We start from the raw sequence: 13,591 nt of genomic DNA, 5'->3' as shown, positions 1-13,591 counted from the left end.
TGTTCGTATTTAGAATAGCTTGCGTCCCAGCATGCTGTAGGAAGCTGAATCCATTCTCTGAGCTCCACTGTGGCGTTGCACACAGGAGACAGCAGCACTGATTTAATACCCATGTCTTTGTGTGTGTGTGTGTGTGTGTGTGGGTGGGTGTGTGTGTGTGTATATGTGTGTGTTTGCCTGCGCTGGCATCCACATGTGGCAAAAAAATAAACATATTAGGCAGCAGTAAATGACACATTGGCAGAGCTCACAATGTCAATTGTCCAGACATCAGATTTCCACTGTTCCGAGGTCTTTGATGTGAGGAAGTCAGGAAAAAAATAGGCATGGGATATGAAAAATGTCAAAAGTGTCATTGAGCCATCATTCATTCATACAACTATTTCACCTGTCATACACTACTACCTCATTATTTATTCTTTATTCTCTAATTATATTACCAGTGCATACTCAACAGTGCAATACATATATGTATATATATATATACATTCATATACATTGTTATTGTATATATTTCTTACTTTTATTTTTCATTTAAATTTTTTTATTTCTTATTTTTTCTATATCTTATTATCTTATTTTTGTACATCTCATTTCTAAATTTATGCGACTTTCTACTCTTGAATGGGAGCACCTGTAACTGTATAATTTCACCCCGGGGATCAATAAAGTATTTCTGATTCTGACTCTGAAAAGCTTTAGTGCCTTATTAAAACTGATTGGTCCCTAATGATTTATTCATTCTCTCTTTCTTTGCTCTCCATAGGATGCCATTACTCAACATCAGCATGAAGCCGCCTGTCCAACCTGCACAACCTTGCACAGATAGGTAAACAAGAGCACCTGGAGAGCCTTAACACATATTCAGCACTGTGGACACATGGAGTGCACAATACAAGCCAAGAAGAGATCATTTGACAGAACCACAACTTATTCACCTTGATCCTCAGTTGATTCACATTTCCTTTTTCTACGCTGTGACTGTGAACATATCCCTCTATCCCCGGTTCAAAGACCTCCCACGTCTCCCCACCTTCTGTGCCCCAGGACCCTCACAGTGCCCCTCAGAGGGGAGATGCCAGTGTTGCTTAATGCCGACGCCTCCTTCAGCTCCAAGCAGGAGCTCCTGGACCTGCAGGACTGTCCTCTCAGTGGGGGTCCCTCTCTGGACACCCCAAGCCCCGTAGACTCCCAGACAGGCAGCCCAATAGGATCAGGCCCCAGAAGCCCTGGCAGCCCCGGAACTGATGGCCCCGTTCGGCCCCACATTTTCACTGGGGCTTCCACACTCCCCGGGCAGCTATACGCTGTGGAAACAAGACCCCATGCAGAGACTCCCATGGGGTTAAAATTGATCTCCACTGACTCAGATCAGCTATGTGGCTGGGGGGCTCTGACACCCAAAGCTATCCAAGTTTTCAACACCCCTCGTTGGGTGCTGTTCTTCCTTTGTGTGGCCTCTTTCCTCCAGGGGATGATAATCAACGGCTTCATTAACACAGTGGTCACCTCCATCGAGAGGCGTTTCGACCTGCGCAGCTACCAAGCCGGCCTCATCGCCAGCTCCTACGACATCGCCGCCTGCGTCTGCCTGGCTTTCGTCAGCTACTTCGGCGGGACGGGACACAAGCCTCGCTGGCTGGGATGGGGGGTGCTGATCATGGCCCTTGGTTCTCTGGTGTTTGCCTTGCCTCACTTCACCACACCCCCCTACCAGGTCAGTCTGCCCGAACGAACAGGAATGTGCTCTGCCAACCGTACCAGCCCGTGCCGGGACAAGGAGGGCGGAGGATTGTCCAGCTACCGCTTTGTGTTCATGCTGGGCCAGTTTCTACATGGCGTGGGTGCTACGCCTCTCTACACGTTGGGGGTTACATACCTGGATGAGAACGTCAAGTCCAACTATGCCCCTGTTTATATTGGTGAGTCATATCAGTAATTATTATATTCACTAAAGTACTTTATTTACTGAATGATCAGTAAATCAGATGATCACCTTGTCCACAACTACAGGCCTGGAGTTTATTTCATAACAATAATCACAATTTAGATTATATTGATCTGGAAAAGTACTTTTCTCCAACATTGACACCCACATTAGTTTTGCTATACAAACTGCCTCAATGAACCCTAACCATAGGGTTTCACTACAGGACCTCACTTATTCTCAGTGAGTGGTTTAGGTGATACAGTAAGAAGGCTATAGGCTGTAGGAGTTGTGTGGACCTCAAGAGGAGTGCTGTGTGTGAGAAACAGATCTTTCTGTCTCTGAATGTTTTGAAAGTGCTTTGATTGCATAGAGTAATGAGAATAGGCCTTGGAAAAAATCCCACCTGCATCTTTTTGCAGTAATTGCCTGTCTATTGCAGAAGCAGGCTTAAATATGTCGGCTGTTTGCATGAATGTGAATGTAGATTTTTTTGTTGACACATTGACCGTAATCTAACTGTTACTACACCTCTTAAGTGTTTTATGTTGTGAATTGGTTGAATGTGCGCAACTGCTGTGACACCTTCCCTCTAGGATCAAATAGTCTCCCTAATGACACCATGTAATGACTCCAATTAGCAGCAACCATCAAGGAGACAATCACTGAATTGTTGTTACCTCTATTACTGAGATTTGGATACAGATGAAAGAGCTTGTTGGGTGGAAATAACCAAATGTGCTTTGTGTGCACTCACACATACACAGGCAAATAGTAAAGCTCAGTAAAGCTGTAATTTTGACCATCTCAGGCTCCTGTCACCGCATATCATCCACACCATTCACTCTGGACATCACTAGCACAAAACGTCTCTAAATTATTCTTGACCCCTTTGCCCATTTCAAATAACAGCAGAGCACAGTGGTAACCCACTTAGGTAAATGATCTCACCAAAACACACACACACACACACACACAAACACACACACACACACACACATGCAGACTCTCTCTTCAAGCTCCATTTTTCTCATGAAACATTACCTTTATGGACACAGGACCCAGTAAAGAACAATGGGGCCCTTTTAACATGTAGGACAGGAAGAGGTAAGTAGGAAACAGGAAGTAAACAGTCACTGTACTGACACACCCTGGCTCAGTGTCTGTGATCTCGCTCTCTCCCCAGGGATCTTCTACACAGCGGCCATTGTGGGTCCGGCAGCAGGCTACCTGCTGGGAGGATACTTCCTCAACATTTACACCGAGATCCACCTGACGTGAGTTGGCTTTGGATGGCAGAAAGGACCAGAACAGACCAGAATAGATTAGAGTGTAATAGAATAGAACAGACTAGAATAGAACAGACCTGATATGTAAATACTTGTATAATAGAAATTACACACCACAGGATGTAGTGGACAAGCATTTAGAGGTCAATATCAGTAAATGTCAAGTGATTCAAGTGTGTGTCTGTGTGTGTCTGTGTGTGTGTGTGTGTGTGTTGTCACAGGACAGAGATGACTCCAGAGAACCCCCTTTGGGTCGGGGCTTGGTGGATCGGCTTCCTAGCAGGAGGAGCAGCAGCTCTACTGATAGCTTTCCCCATCCTGGGCTACCCACGACAGCTACCGGGTACCACACCTGTCCACTGCACACACACACACACACACACACACACTCTCTCTCTCTCTCTTGCAACAAGTAAAGAAGCTAAAGAGCTTTCACATTTCCATTTTTTATTTTAAATGGAGGTAGAAATTGGTATGGGAATGGCACTTGTCACTCACAGTCTCACTACCTCCTCCTCTGCCTCCTCCTGCAGGCTCTCAGGAGTACGTAGCCATGCGGGTGTCTGAGGCCCACCAGCTTAAGGACGGAAGCCACACCACAGCATCAGACCCTCAGTTTGGCAAATCGGTCAAAGACATGCCAAGGTAGTGAACATACTTCCATAAGTGCGTAATTAGATATCAGCATCTAGTGATCTGGTCAGAGCCCTGGATTTTTATAAGGAGGTGCATAGTTTTAACAGAAACGGGTGTTTCGCGTAACACAAAGCTGTTCATCAGCCTCTATGATCAATGTCATTGGTTTGACGTGTGTGTAGAGTGTCAGATTTTGACTTGACGACAGCTGATAGCGGTACAATTATATTACAAGGTGCAGAGTGTCTTTTCATGATCCCCTGTAGCTGATAAGTAATACGACTAATTGACTAGTTTTTTTTGCAGTAACATAAGACACCTGGCAGCGTCTGGTATATTTTGATAGTAAACAGCAGGAAGTTTATACTGTACATGCTAACGTTACTAATATCATGCTCTTAATTTGTGCTGGCAAAAAGCAGGAATTTATTATGTTAATGTCCTTTTTTTAAAACGCTAATGTTGCTAGTGTGAAGCGGGGTTTCTGTGCTTTTAACCCACGCTCCCCCACTAACAGTTCATTTCTAGTAGCTGCCATTTCTCCCTGGAATTCCAAATGTGATGTTAGCGAGCCAGAGCCGACAGATGCCAATCAACTGCAAAAGCGTTTTGGAAATGCAGAATGCATATTCACCTCTAAAAAGTAACAACCGTTGAGTTACACTTTTGTTGTAACCAGGTTCCACCAAGTTGCTCCATCTCTAAATACTGAAAATGTCCATATAGAAGCTGAAATGACATTGTGTTTTCTACCCCCCTGCTGCACGCATTCCTCGGCTGTTTGTAAACTGGAAATCATGAATTAATTAAGTATGCAGACAGGCCACAGTGGTTCTTTTCTGATAACTTGGTAGCAACAATCCTTCCATCAACAGATTCAAATGTAAAGTAAATAAATGTCACACTCCCAGACAAGCTCTATTTAGACAGGCATGTTATGACTGGAGAGCTTCACTGATGAGTGGCATCCCCGCCCGTCTTCAGTTCACAGCTTTGTTTACTATGAGCTCAGCAGCCACAGTGTGATGTCATCTCTGTAGCGCTAGGGATTACGCAGACAGAGTAAGGCGATAAACTCGGCATATTATGTAACATGACGATATATCTTCGTATTCGTATATATCTGTGTTTATCTGTATTAGGAACGTCTCCAGGCTGTCGAGATTAGAGCAGCCTGGTTTAATTAAAAAGGAAGCTAAAGTTTATTCAGTTAGTTGCACACACTTACTCTCTTTTCTCTTTCTCTCTCCAGGTCTGTGCTGCTCCTCTTAAAGAATCCCACCTTCCTCTTCCTGTGCTTGGCTGGGGCTACTGAGGCCACCCTCATCGCCGGCATGTCCACCTTTGGTCCAAAGTTCTTGGAGTCACAGTTCAGTCTCAGCGCATCAGAGGCTGCCACATGGTTCGGTGAGTGACCAATAAAGAGGCAAAATTATGCAACACATGATGCAAAGTACAAATGGTTGATCAAATGTATTTAAAAGCTATCTCAGCCCTGTATATCTTTTTCATTTCTCATCCATCCATTAACTGTAAACTGCCATGACAGACTTTTGCTATTTTGACTCTGAACTGTTCCTTTGGAGATGTTGGAGATAATAAATATCTATCTTTTTCACTTTATTTGGTTGACCTTATATATTCCAGCAACAAGGAAGCGCTTCTCTGCTATATTTCACTACACCAGAAGTAGGAATGTGTTGCGTAGTACAGGTTGACATCTGCATTCCCAGAATGCTTTTCAGCAATTTCTGGAAAAGTTGCATTCAGCTGTGGGTTTTTGGTCAAATAAACACTAGTGATAACAGGAGCAAAATAGTGACAGTTGTGTCTTATGCAATTAAACCCTTATGTAACACTTTTCTTACTTTTACTGAATTTACTGAATGTCATTCTAAATGGCAATATCTAGCAAAATATACCGTTTTTTATTGATTCTGATGGACATTAAAACAGACTTTAGTGTTTCACTGTCATCAAATTATGAGTGTCGATCTCTAACTAGTCAAACCATGGCGATCTTTCATGAGATTCATGAGACATTTTGCCCCGAGTGTGGAGCTGCAGGAGAGGTAATGCAGTGTGAATGCCTTGAAATGAATGGAAAGAGAATGAAAAGAGTTCATCATGTAGGAAGCATAAGTGTGCTCAGTAAAGTTCATAACAATTTACCAGTTAGATTTTGATACTTCATGTCTACAAGTAGAGATTTTGACCTGATGGCAGCGCTCAAGGAAAGGTCAGGGGTCACCAAAAACATTAGGATTCATCCTTTGGAGGTTATGAAAATCTGGCCACTTCCTATCACTGTTTGTTTTAAGGTACATTTTTGGAACTGCATACGTATTTATGCTGTTCTTCTCCCCCTCCCAGGATACATGGTGGTGCCAGCAGGAGGTGGTGGCACCTTCCTGGGCGGCTACATTGTGAAGAGATTGAACTTGCGCTGTCGAGGCATCATCCGTTTCTGCATGATGTGTGCGATGGTCAGTCTGCTCGCCATCTTCATCTTTCTCATCCACTGCCCCAACGTGCCCATGGCTGGTGTCACAGCACCATACCAGTCCGGTCTGATGGAGAAGCACCAACTGGACCAGTACAAACACCTGTATGACAAACCCAGCAAGCTGCGCCTTAGAAACAGGTGGGCAGTGTTTATGTTAGCGCCTAATGTTGACTTATTATTCCTTTAGCTATTTGACAGAGGACATTATCCATGCTGTCATTCCTACCAAACACCAACTAAAACTTGGTTACACTGTTACACCCACAGCCCTTTATAATGTTAGCTTTAGCGTCAATGTTAGCTTACCTTTTTAGAAATGTCAGTGTGCAGGCCTGCATGTTTTAGTGGTTTTACCAATCAGGGACATACAATGTGTGATTCTGCAGATGTATCCAGGACATTAAACATGACTTTGCATTAATAGTAATTAATTTATTTGTCCGTTTTGGTTCTTTGATGAGAACTGTAGTATTTCATCATTGCGTAATTTTCAAGGGTTACTTTTTACTTAGTTATAGTCATTTTTGTTGTGGAAAAAAAAGGTTGCCTACGAATATTTGTTGTCATAGATTTTGAAATAAATACTGCAGATGTTTACCAGTTTATACCTAGTCTGACCCACTGGATGTAGGCTGTTGGGATAAGTCTGCCATTGGCTGACTATTTCAGTCAGAATTCTCCTCCCCTTCCGTCATCTGCGTGTTACCACTTTGCAAAAGCACCATCGCTCCATCCTGGGCTTAGCGCCACCCAAGATGATTGTGATTGGTTTAAAGAAAAACAAACAAGCCAGAGCGTTTTCCCCTATCCCAGAGTGATAGTGGGTGGAGCCAGATCTTTCTCCAGCGCTGGCTGGTGTGGAGATAGGTCTGGCTATACGAAACTAGTTGATACTCTTTAGTAGTAACGAAAATACTGTTCACTGTCTATACCATCAGGCAAGTAGCTTAAACGTTGGAAAAGATTGTTTCAGTTTTATAACTCTCTTTATACTCAATGCTAACGTTAGCTATTGAATCATAGTACCCTGCAAAAGGAGTGCCTTCATAATGAATAGCTTGTGTGCTGATCTGTCTGCAAATACAAATTTAAGTACATTAATTAAACATTTAATAATTGATAATACATTACATAATACTATTAATTAATACTAATGAATAATAATTCTCTAAAGATTGTTTGAATTTGAAACTTGAAGGGAAGCAGGTGTTTTTGGTTAATATGGAACCGCCAAACATTTGCAGTTAGTTTGTTGCTTTTTGACTCAGGCCATTGATGTAGTTATCATGGGAATTTTATTTCATTCACCAAGATTTATTGAGATATGGGCAGTTTGTGCAGCAGTTATTCATGAACAGTAGTGACTTGGTAAAATATTTATTATCACAGAGAAATCATGAGCAAGCAAATTCATGCTGACTAATGACATCTTTCTTTGCCCTCTCTCCCCACTGTATTCTCTGTTTGTTTGCATCTGTCTCCCTTCTCCTTCTGTTTCTCCCTCCCTCTTTGTCTCCACACATTTTGTCCTCCCTCCCTCTGTCCCCATCATTTCTGTCCCTCCTTTCCCTCATGTCTGCAGTTCTTTGTTAGAGGAGGACCTGACAGTGGGCTGTAATGCAGGCTGTAGTTGTGTCAGAGAGCTGTACAACCCTGTGTGTGGGGCAGACGGTGTGATGTATTACTCCCCCTGCCACGCCGGCTGCAGCTCCATCAACCACACCGACCGCTCCACAGGCAAACAGGTACGGTCCTGTCATTTACCCTGACTAGAGGGAAATTAGACTTGACTTTTTAGAGGGCACTTAATTCAAAGGAAGAGCATTGAAGGTATTAACAAGCAGTACCAATGAAACTGAAAATGCTAGATTTGCAGCAGAAGCACTCAATGCTTTACAAGCTTAGCAAACCAACCCTGAGGCATTTCAATGCAAAATAAATTGTAATATATTTCAAACATATTACACAATGCTAAAAATACATATTGTCTTGGAGCCTGTCCAGCAGAGTAGGCTGGTCTATAGAGGCAGCAGAGGTTGCTCCTCCTATTTTTGAGAGGCAAGAGGGGGATCAAAATTTAAAAAAAGAGTATTCGGTTGAAATAAACCATTACCAAATTATTCATCAATCATCATTTATAAAATCATTTTTCTCCCTTCTTTGGAAAAAATCCATCGCTGAAATTCTGATTAAAATGCTTCAACAGCGACACCTGCAGGCAAGAGGGGACAGGGCAGTCTGTGTGAAGTGGTGGTGGGGGGCAGGGAAGGACGGGCTCCTGCTGTCCTCCTTAGGGCAGGATCTCTTATATCATCTTAATGTACTTCATTTATTTTCATGCTGATCTGTTATTGGCCAAAACCAACTGAGGACGTCCGTCCTAACCAATCAACAGCCAGGATACAATATTGACATTGCGTTGGTCCAATGACAATTTCCAAATTTCATCCTTAGTTCTGTGCCACTGAGTGTGACGGACTGGCAGTAAAGTGATTAGTAATTTAAAGTTATCCGAGCAAAGTTATCCGAATTTCCTTTTTTCAAATTTACGTTTCCTTTTTTTATCAAGCAGTAGCTAGCTACTTGCGTTAGCCAATGCAACAGTCAGCTGTAAAGGACTGTAAAGCTAAAGGATTTGGACTGGGGGGCACGGCAGCAGCAGGATGCTGCCGGGGAGTGTATGGAGAGCTCTGCCCTGCTGGTACACAGCAGGACTACGGTGGCGTGCGGCGAAGTGGCAAAGGAGGGGGGGGGTTTAAAAGCTCTCAAAAGACGCTACATCGACAATCACCAGCTATCCAGTTTTCACATCTTAAAATATAAAAAAGTCTTAGTGTGCATGACCCAGGGATCTTACTGCATTTGTTCACACTGGCACAATGGAAGGTTTTGAGAGAGTTAATTGCTTGATCAACTTTGCGTAGTCGGACTGAAATTCAGATTTGTCTGTGAAAGTGGCAAAGAATTCTGCAACAGACATGCGTGATTGAAACTTGACACACCAAAAAGTTTCTCTTCTTGTGGTGCAAGTTTGATGAGATTTTGAGAAACTCTTGCTGCATAAATGTGCACATTAATGTCCCCCCCCCCCCCCCCCATCTTAATTATTTAAGATATGTAGAGCTCTGATATGTTTTGGCCTTTGGATTAATGAGAAAGCATGTCGATTTAATGTTTACATCATATGAACTAGTGACCTCATCACCATAAGTGGTTCACTATGTTTTATGTTACAATATCTGTCCGTGTGTGTTTTAGGTGTACTCTGGATGTAGCTGTGTGGTGGTTAATGTGTCCTGGGGCGAGGAGGGCTTCGCTCTGGCAGGGAAGTGTGGCAGCTCCTGCCATCACATGCCAGCCTTCCTCTCCTTCCTCTTCATCATCATCTCCTTCACCTTCCTCTGTAGCATCCCAGCACTTACTGCCACGCTCAGGTGGGTACTCACAGTGAAACCTTAAATCTTTGTTCATTAAACAGTAAAAAAGTACTTCCTACTCACTGCATTATTCTTACTGCTGAGTGGGATGAACATTACATTAAACTACTCTGCTGTTATGTGTTTTTATCACTCGTACACAGCCGGTAACTGCCACTAGAAAAGCCTTGAAAAATGCTGATAACTTAGCTGCTGGCATTGCAGGGTGTGCTTTTACACTCAGTCCCACTGATACAACCTGTTCTGGGTTTGATCTCTGGCCAATGCAGCATTTTCAACGTCCAATTACCAACAATATAATGATGATGGCCCAGTGCTAGAGTTTCAGCTGAATTGGAGGCCTTGGTTTAATTCGAGGACAATGCAGTGTTTTCATCCATCATTATATTAAAGCAGACTAAAAATCCCTTTCATTAAAAACCGCCCTCCACTCAAAAATGTGTACTGTTTATCGTTCCTGTGCGTGATGTATTCACATTCTCTTTCTCTGAGCTCACCGTAAATCTCAGTTTAACACGTGCACTCACAAGTGATTTTGTGACATCACAACTAGTTTGGAGGCTTGAAACCTCCAGTTATGAGGAATGTTTGCATATTCATAGATTCTGGACTTTTGAATATGGGAAAATGGGTAGTTAAAGTTTGAAGAATTTTTAAATGAGGTAATTGGGCTTTTTAATTGGATATTGAAAATATCAGAAACAAAGCAGAGCATTTTAATAACCCCAGATATGTCTGGAGGGGGTGGTTAACACAGCAGATATTTCCCTGCAGGAGTTGGTGAAGAACAAACAGAGCAAATAAATTCTAATGTTTCTCTGTGTTTAGCTCAGTAGGAGTGTAATCTTATCTACTCTGCTGGCAACTTGAGAAAGGAAATTATGTTGGGGGTTTTTTGAGGAAGAAGAAAATTATGAAAATTGTGATTGATGTCTGGGATCCTCCGACTATAGCTGTAGGTGAATGAAAAATATAATTGCAGGCTCTAAAAAGGGTACACATCAGTCACATTCTCTGCTATTTTCAACCCTGTACAAGAAAAATGTGCTGTGAGATTGTTACCACTATTGATCTCTTGTAACAACAGCTCAGTATTGATCCCAGTAGATTGCAGGAGTGCCTGTCATCATAGCACATCATAGTCAGGGCAAACAGAAAAAAACAAACGCAGCAAAAGGAGCTGAAGAGTGTCAACCTATATTATGATGAAGTTTGAGACCCAGTATGTCTGTGTACTGTAGGTGTGTGCCAGACAGCCAGAGATCCTTTGGACTTGGCATCCAGTGGATTGTGGTCCGCACATTTGGTAGGTCCACCATATTCTTTTATTAAGTTTAACCTCTGAATCACTACCAAAGAGCTTAACTCTCTCCACATAGATGCCATGATCGTGCCCAATCTGTGTTGCTTTTTCCCCACAGGTGGTATTCCAGGACCCATAGCATTTGGCTCTGTGATTGACATCTCCTGCTTACTGTGGCAGGATCAGTGTGGTGAGCAGGGCTCCTGCTACCTCTATCAGAACTCAGCCATGAGCCAGTACACACTAGTAGCTGGCATCATCTATAAGGTAACATTAATACACATACAGGTGGTAGGTTTATTTTTTTAACTTTGGAGAGAGCCAGGCTTGCATTTCTCCTCGCTTCATGCTATGCTAAGCTAATTGCCTGCTGGATCCAGCTTCATACTTAGCACAGGCATGACAGTGATATCGATCTCCTAATCTAACTCTTGGCAAGAAAGCAAATCTGCGTATTTCTTAAAACGTCAAACGTTTCCTTTAAAGGGGACCTATTCTCCTCATTTCCAGCTCTATATCTTTATTCTGGGACACCACTGGAGTAGCTTTGCATGATTCACAGTTAAAAAAAGTCCTGATTTATCTTATACTGGCCCTACATGCAGCCCCCTCAGTTCACCCTCTGTCTGAAACAAGCCGTTTGAGCTCCGTCATAAACATCTCGTCTGTGCCTGGAGCAGAGATACCATATAAGGACATCCGTGCCTATCTGACATCAGATAGATACGGCGGTTGAAAAAACTGAAACTGATCGTTCAGAGCAGTCTGAGCTTTTGGCTCACAGGGATTACTGTTACATACGTTAACCCATTATTTTGCAACTTTGGCAACATTTAGTATGAATCCAACATTGTAGCATTATATATATGACAGAAAATAAGGAAAAGCATAATAGGTCCTCGTTAAGATGAAACATTTCTTTATACTTATGCAAGCAGACTTGCTGCTGTAGGCCTATGTGCACCATTTATCTGGATTTTTGACTTTCCCTCCTCACTACGATCATCTGTCCTCCTCTTGTTCAGGTTTTGGGGACAATCTTTTTCCTTTTAGCCAGCATCTTGTACCAGCCTCCTCCTGAGTCACCTCAAAGCAGCTGCGAGAGCACTGACCACGGAGTAGGAGACATGCCTGTCAAAGACCTGCCTGAAGACGGCGTCATCGTCAACCTACACGCCAGGTTATGACGTCAGAGATCCCCGACCACGGAGTCTCTGTCTGACTGTGTGTGAGTGTGAGTGTGCGTAGGTGCAGCTTAACGCAGTGTGTGTGTGAATGTGTATTTAGGTGGTGATGGGGGGTGCCTCTCTATACCAACAGCCTTCTCTCAGCCATAATGACACCACCCCCCAAAATACACGTGTGCATGCAAACACATGCAATCACACAAATGGACAAAATGACTACCGACACACAAGCCACTCAAACAGCCCCTGGATGCCTTCATGCACATCTCTACACGCAAACACAGACAACTCTCTGACTTCATGCTGCTGTCTTGGAAGTAAATCCTGCTGTGACTGCATGTGTGTGTATTTGAGTGTATGATTGACACACAAGTTTTATGTACCAGGAAGCATTTCAAATTACTTTTTAGAATGTAAGTCTGATGATTCTGTTTCATATTTTATGTCATTTTCCTTCAAGAAACTGCTGAGACCTACAGTATGTGGTGTATATGATATGCCATGTGTATGAAGCATTTATAATGTGGAAAAAAAGGCATTTATATTCATCCTCTCCTGCTGTTCTTTCCCCCTCACAGGAAGATAGTAACACTGCTTTATTTTCTACCAACAGATAAAACCATGGTCTTATATAGTCTACTGTACAAGATCTCCAGGCCAGTAATAATGAAGCCAAATCATTTTCATGTCATATGTCATATCTTAAGCCAAGGGTATCTAAAGGCACTTATATAATGTGAGCATAGACGATTGGTCACAGTACAGCAGCACAAATATATTTTCAATTAGAAAAGCGCATGTGTATTTTGGATAGCTACTTGAACACATGTAGAAGAGATTCATGACCAGTCATTGGCTTGTATTTAAAAAGTAGTAATACAGAGAAGAAAACCACAAACAATGCGTTTGTGATCTACATGAAATAAGTCTAGATACAGTGTATACATTGGTTTGATTGCCTTGTTTGACAGAGTTTAATAGAAAGAGCTTTGATGCCTCTCTTCCATAGAAATCGCATAGCTGCACTTTAAAAAAAACAAAAGCACTGAGAAGTTTGGAAAATGTATGTTGACACAATAGAGTGTTGCAGGGATGCTGTATTTTTGTAGGCAAACCCGGAAGTTACCATCGTCCTGGTTCCCTCGACAATGGGATTTTTCCATAGGATTTTGGATTATTGCAGAAAATAAGCTCTGTGGCTAACAAAAGTTTATGATACTTACACGTTTTGTAAATCTCTTAAGCTTGTGTTAACCACAGACCTTATTTCAAGCATCTAACCAAAAGCCCATTCAGAAAACGTATT

At 42.5% G+C, this 13,591-nt stretch overlaps 1 protein-coding gene across 2 annotated transcripts; it reads left to right on the top strand.

Moving 5' to 3' along the window:
* The first annotated feature begins 1,075 nt into the window (after positions 1–1,075).
* slco4a1 (solute carrier organic anion transporter family, member 4A1) lies at positions 1,076–12,285 on the top strand. 2 transcript variants are annotated; one of them, XM_070911006.1, is made up of 12 exons: positions 1,076–1,922; positions 3,114–3,204; positions 3,438–3,559; positions 3,750–3,861; positions 5,105–5,259; positions 6,226–6,460; positions 7,226–7,244; positions 7,954–8,103; positions 9,617–9,792; positions 11,037–11,101; positions 11,217–11,365; positions 12,124–12,285. In XM_070911006.1, the coding sequence occupies exons 1-12, from the start codon at positions 1,076–1,078 to the stop codon at positions 12,283–12,285; spliced, it is 2,283 nt and encodes a 760-aa protein (XP_070767107.1). The 2 variants fall into 2 exon arrangements, with proteins under 2 accessions (XP_070767107.1, XP_070767106.1); XM_070911005.1 differs by lacking the exon at positions 7,226–7,244 and having other exon boundaries at positions 6,226–6,496; positions 7,941–8,103.
* Positions 12,286–13,591: the final 1,306 nt, after the last annotated feature.

Source organism: Enoplosus armatus, chromosome 8, assembly GCF_043641665.1.
Source record: "Enoplosus armatus isolate fEnoArm2 chromosome 8, fEnoArm2.hap1, whole genome shotgun sequence".
Taxonomy (NCBI): domain Eukaryota; kingdom Metazoa; phylum Chordata; class Actinopteri; order Centrarchiformes; family Enoplosidae; genus Enoplosus; species Enoplosus armatus.
The sequence above is the reverse complement of the archived record's forward strand: the minus strand, read 5'-3'. Positions and strand labels throughout refer to the sequence as shown.

Coding starts and splice junctions, on each gene's coding strand:
- slco4a1 (XM_070911005.1), top strand. CDS start 1,076: ATGCCAGTGTTGCTTAATGCCGACGCCTCCTTCAGCTCCAAGCAGGAG. Junction 3,862..5,104: donor TCGGTCAAAGACATGCCAAG/GTAGTGAACATA, acceptor TTCTCTCTCCAG/GTCTGTGCTGCTCCTCTTAA. Junction 8,104..9,616: donor ACCGCTCCACAGGCAAACAG/GTACGGTCCTGT, acceptor TGTGTGTTTTAG/GTGTACTCTGGATGTAGCTG.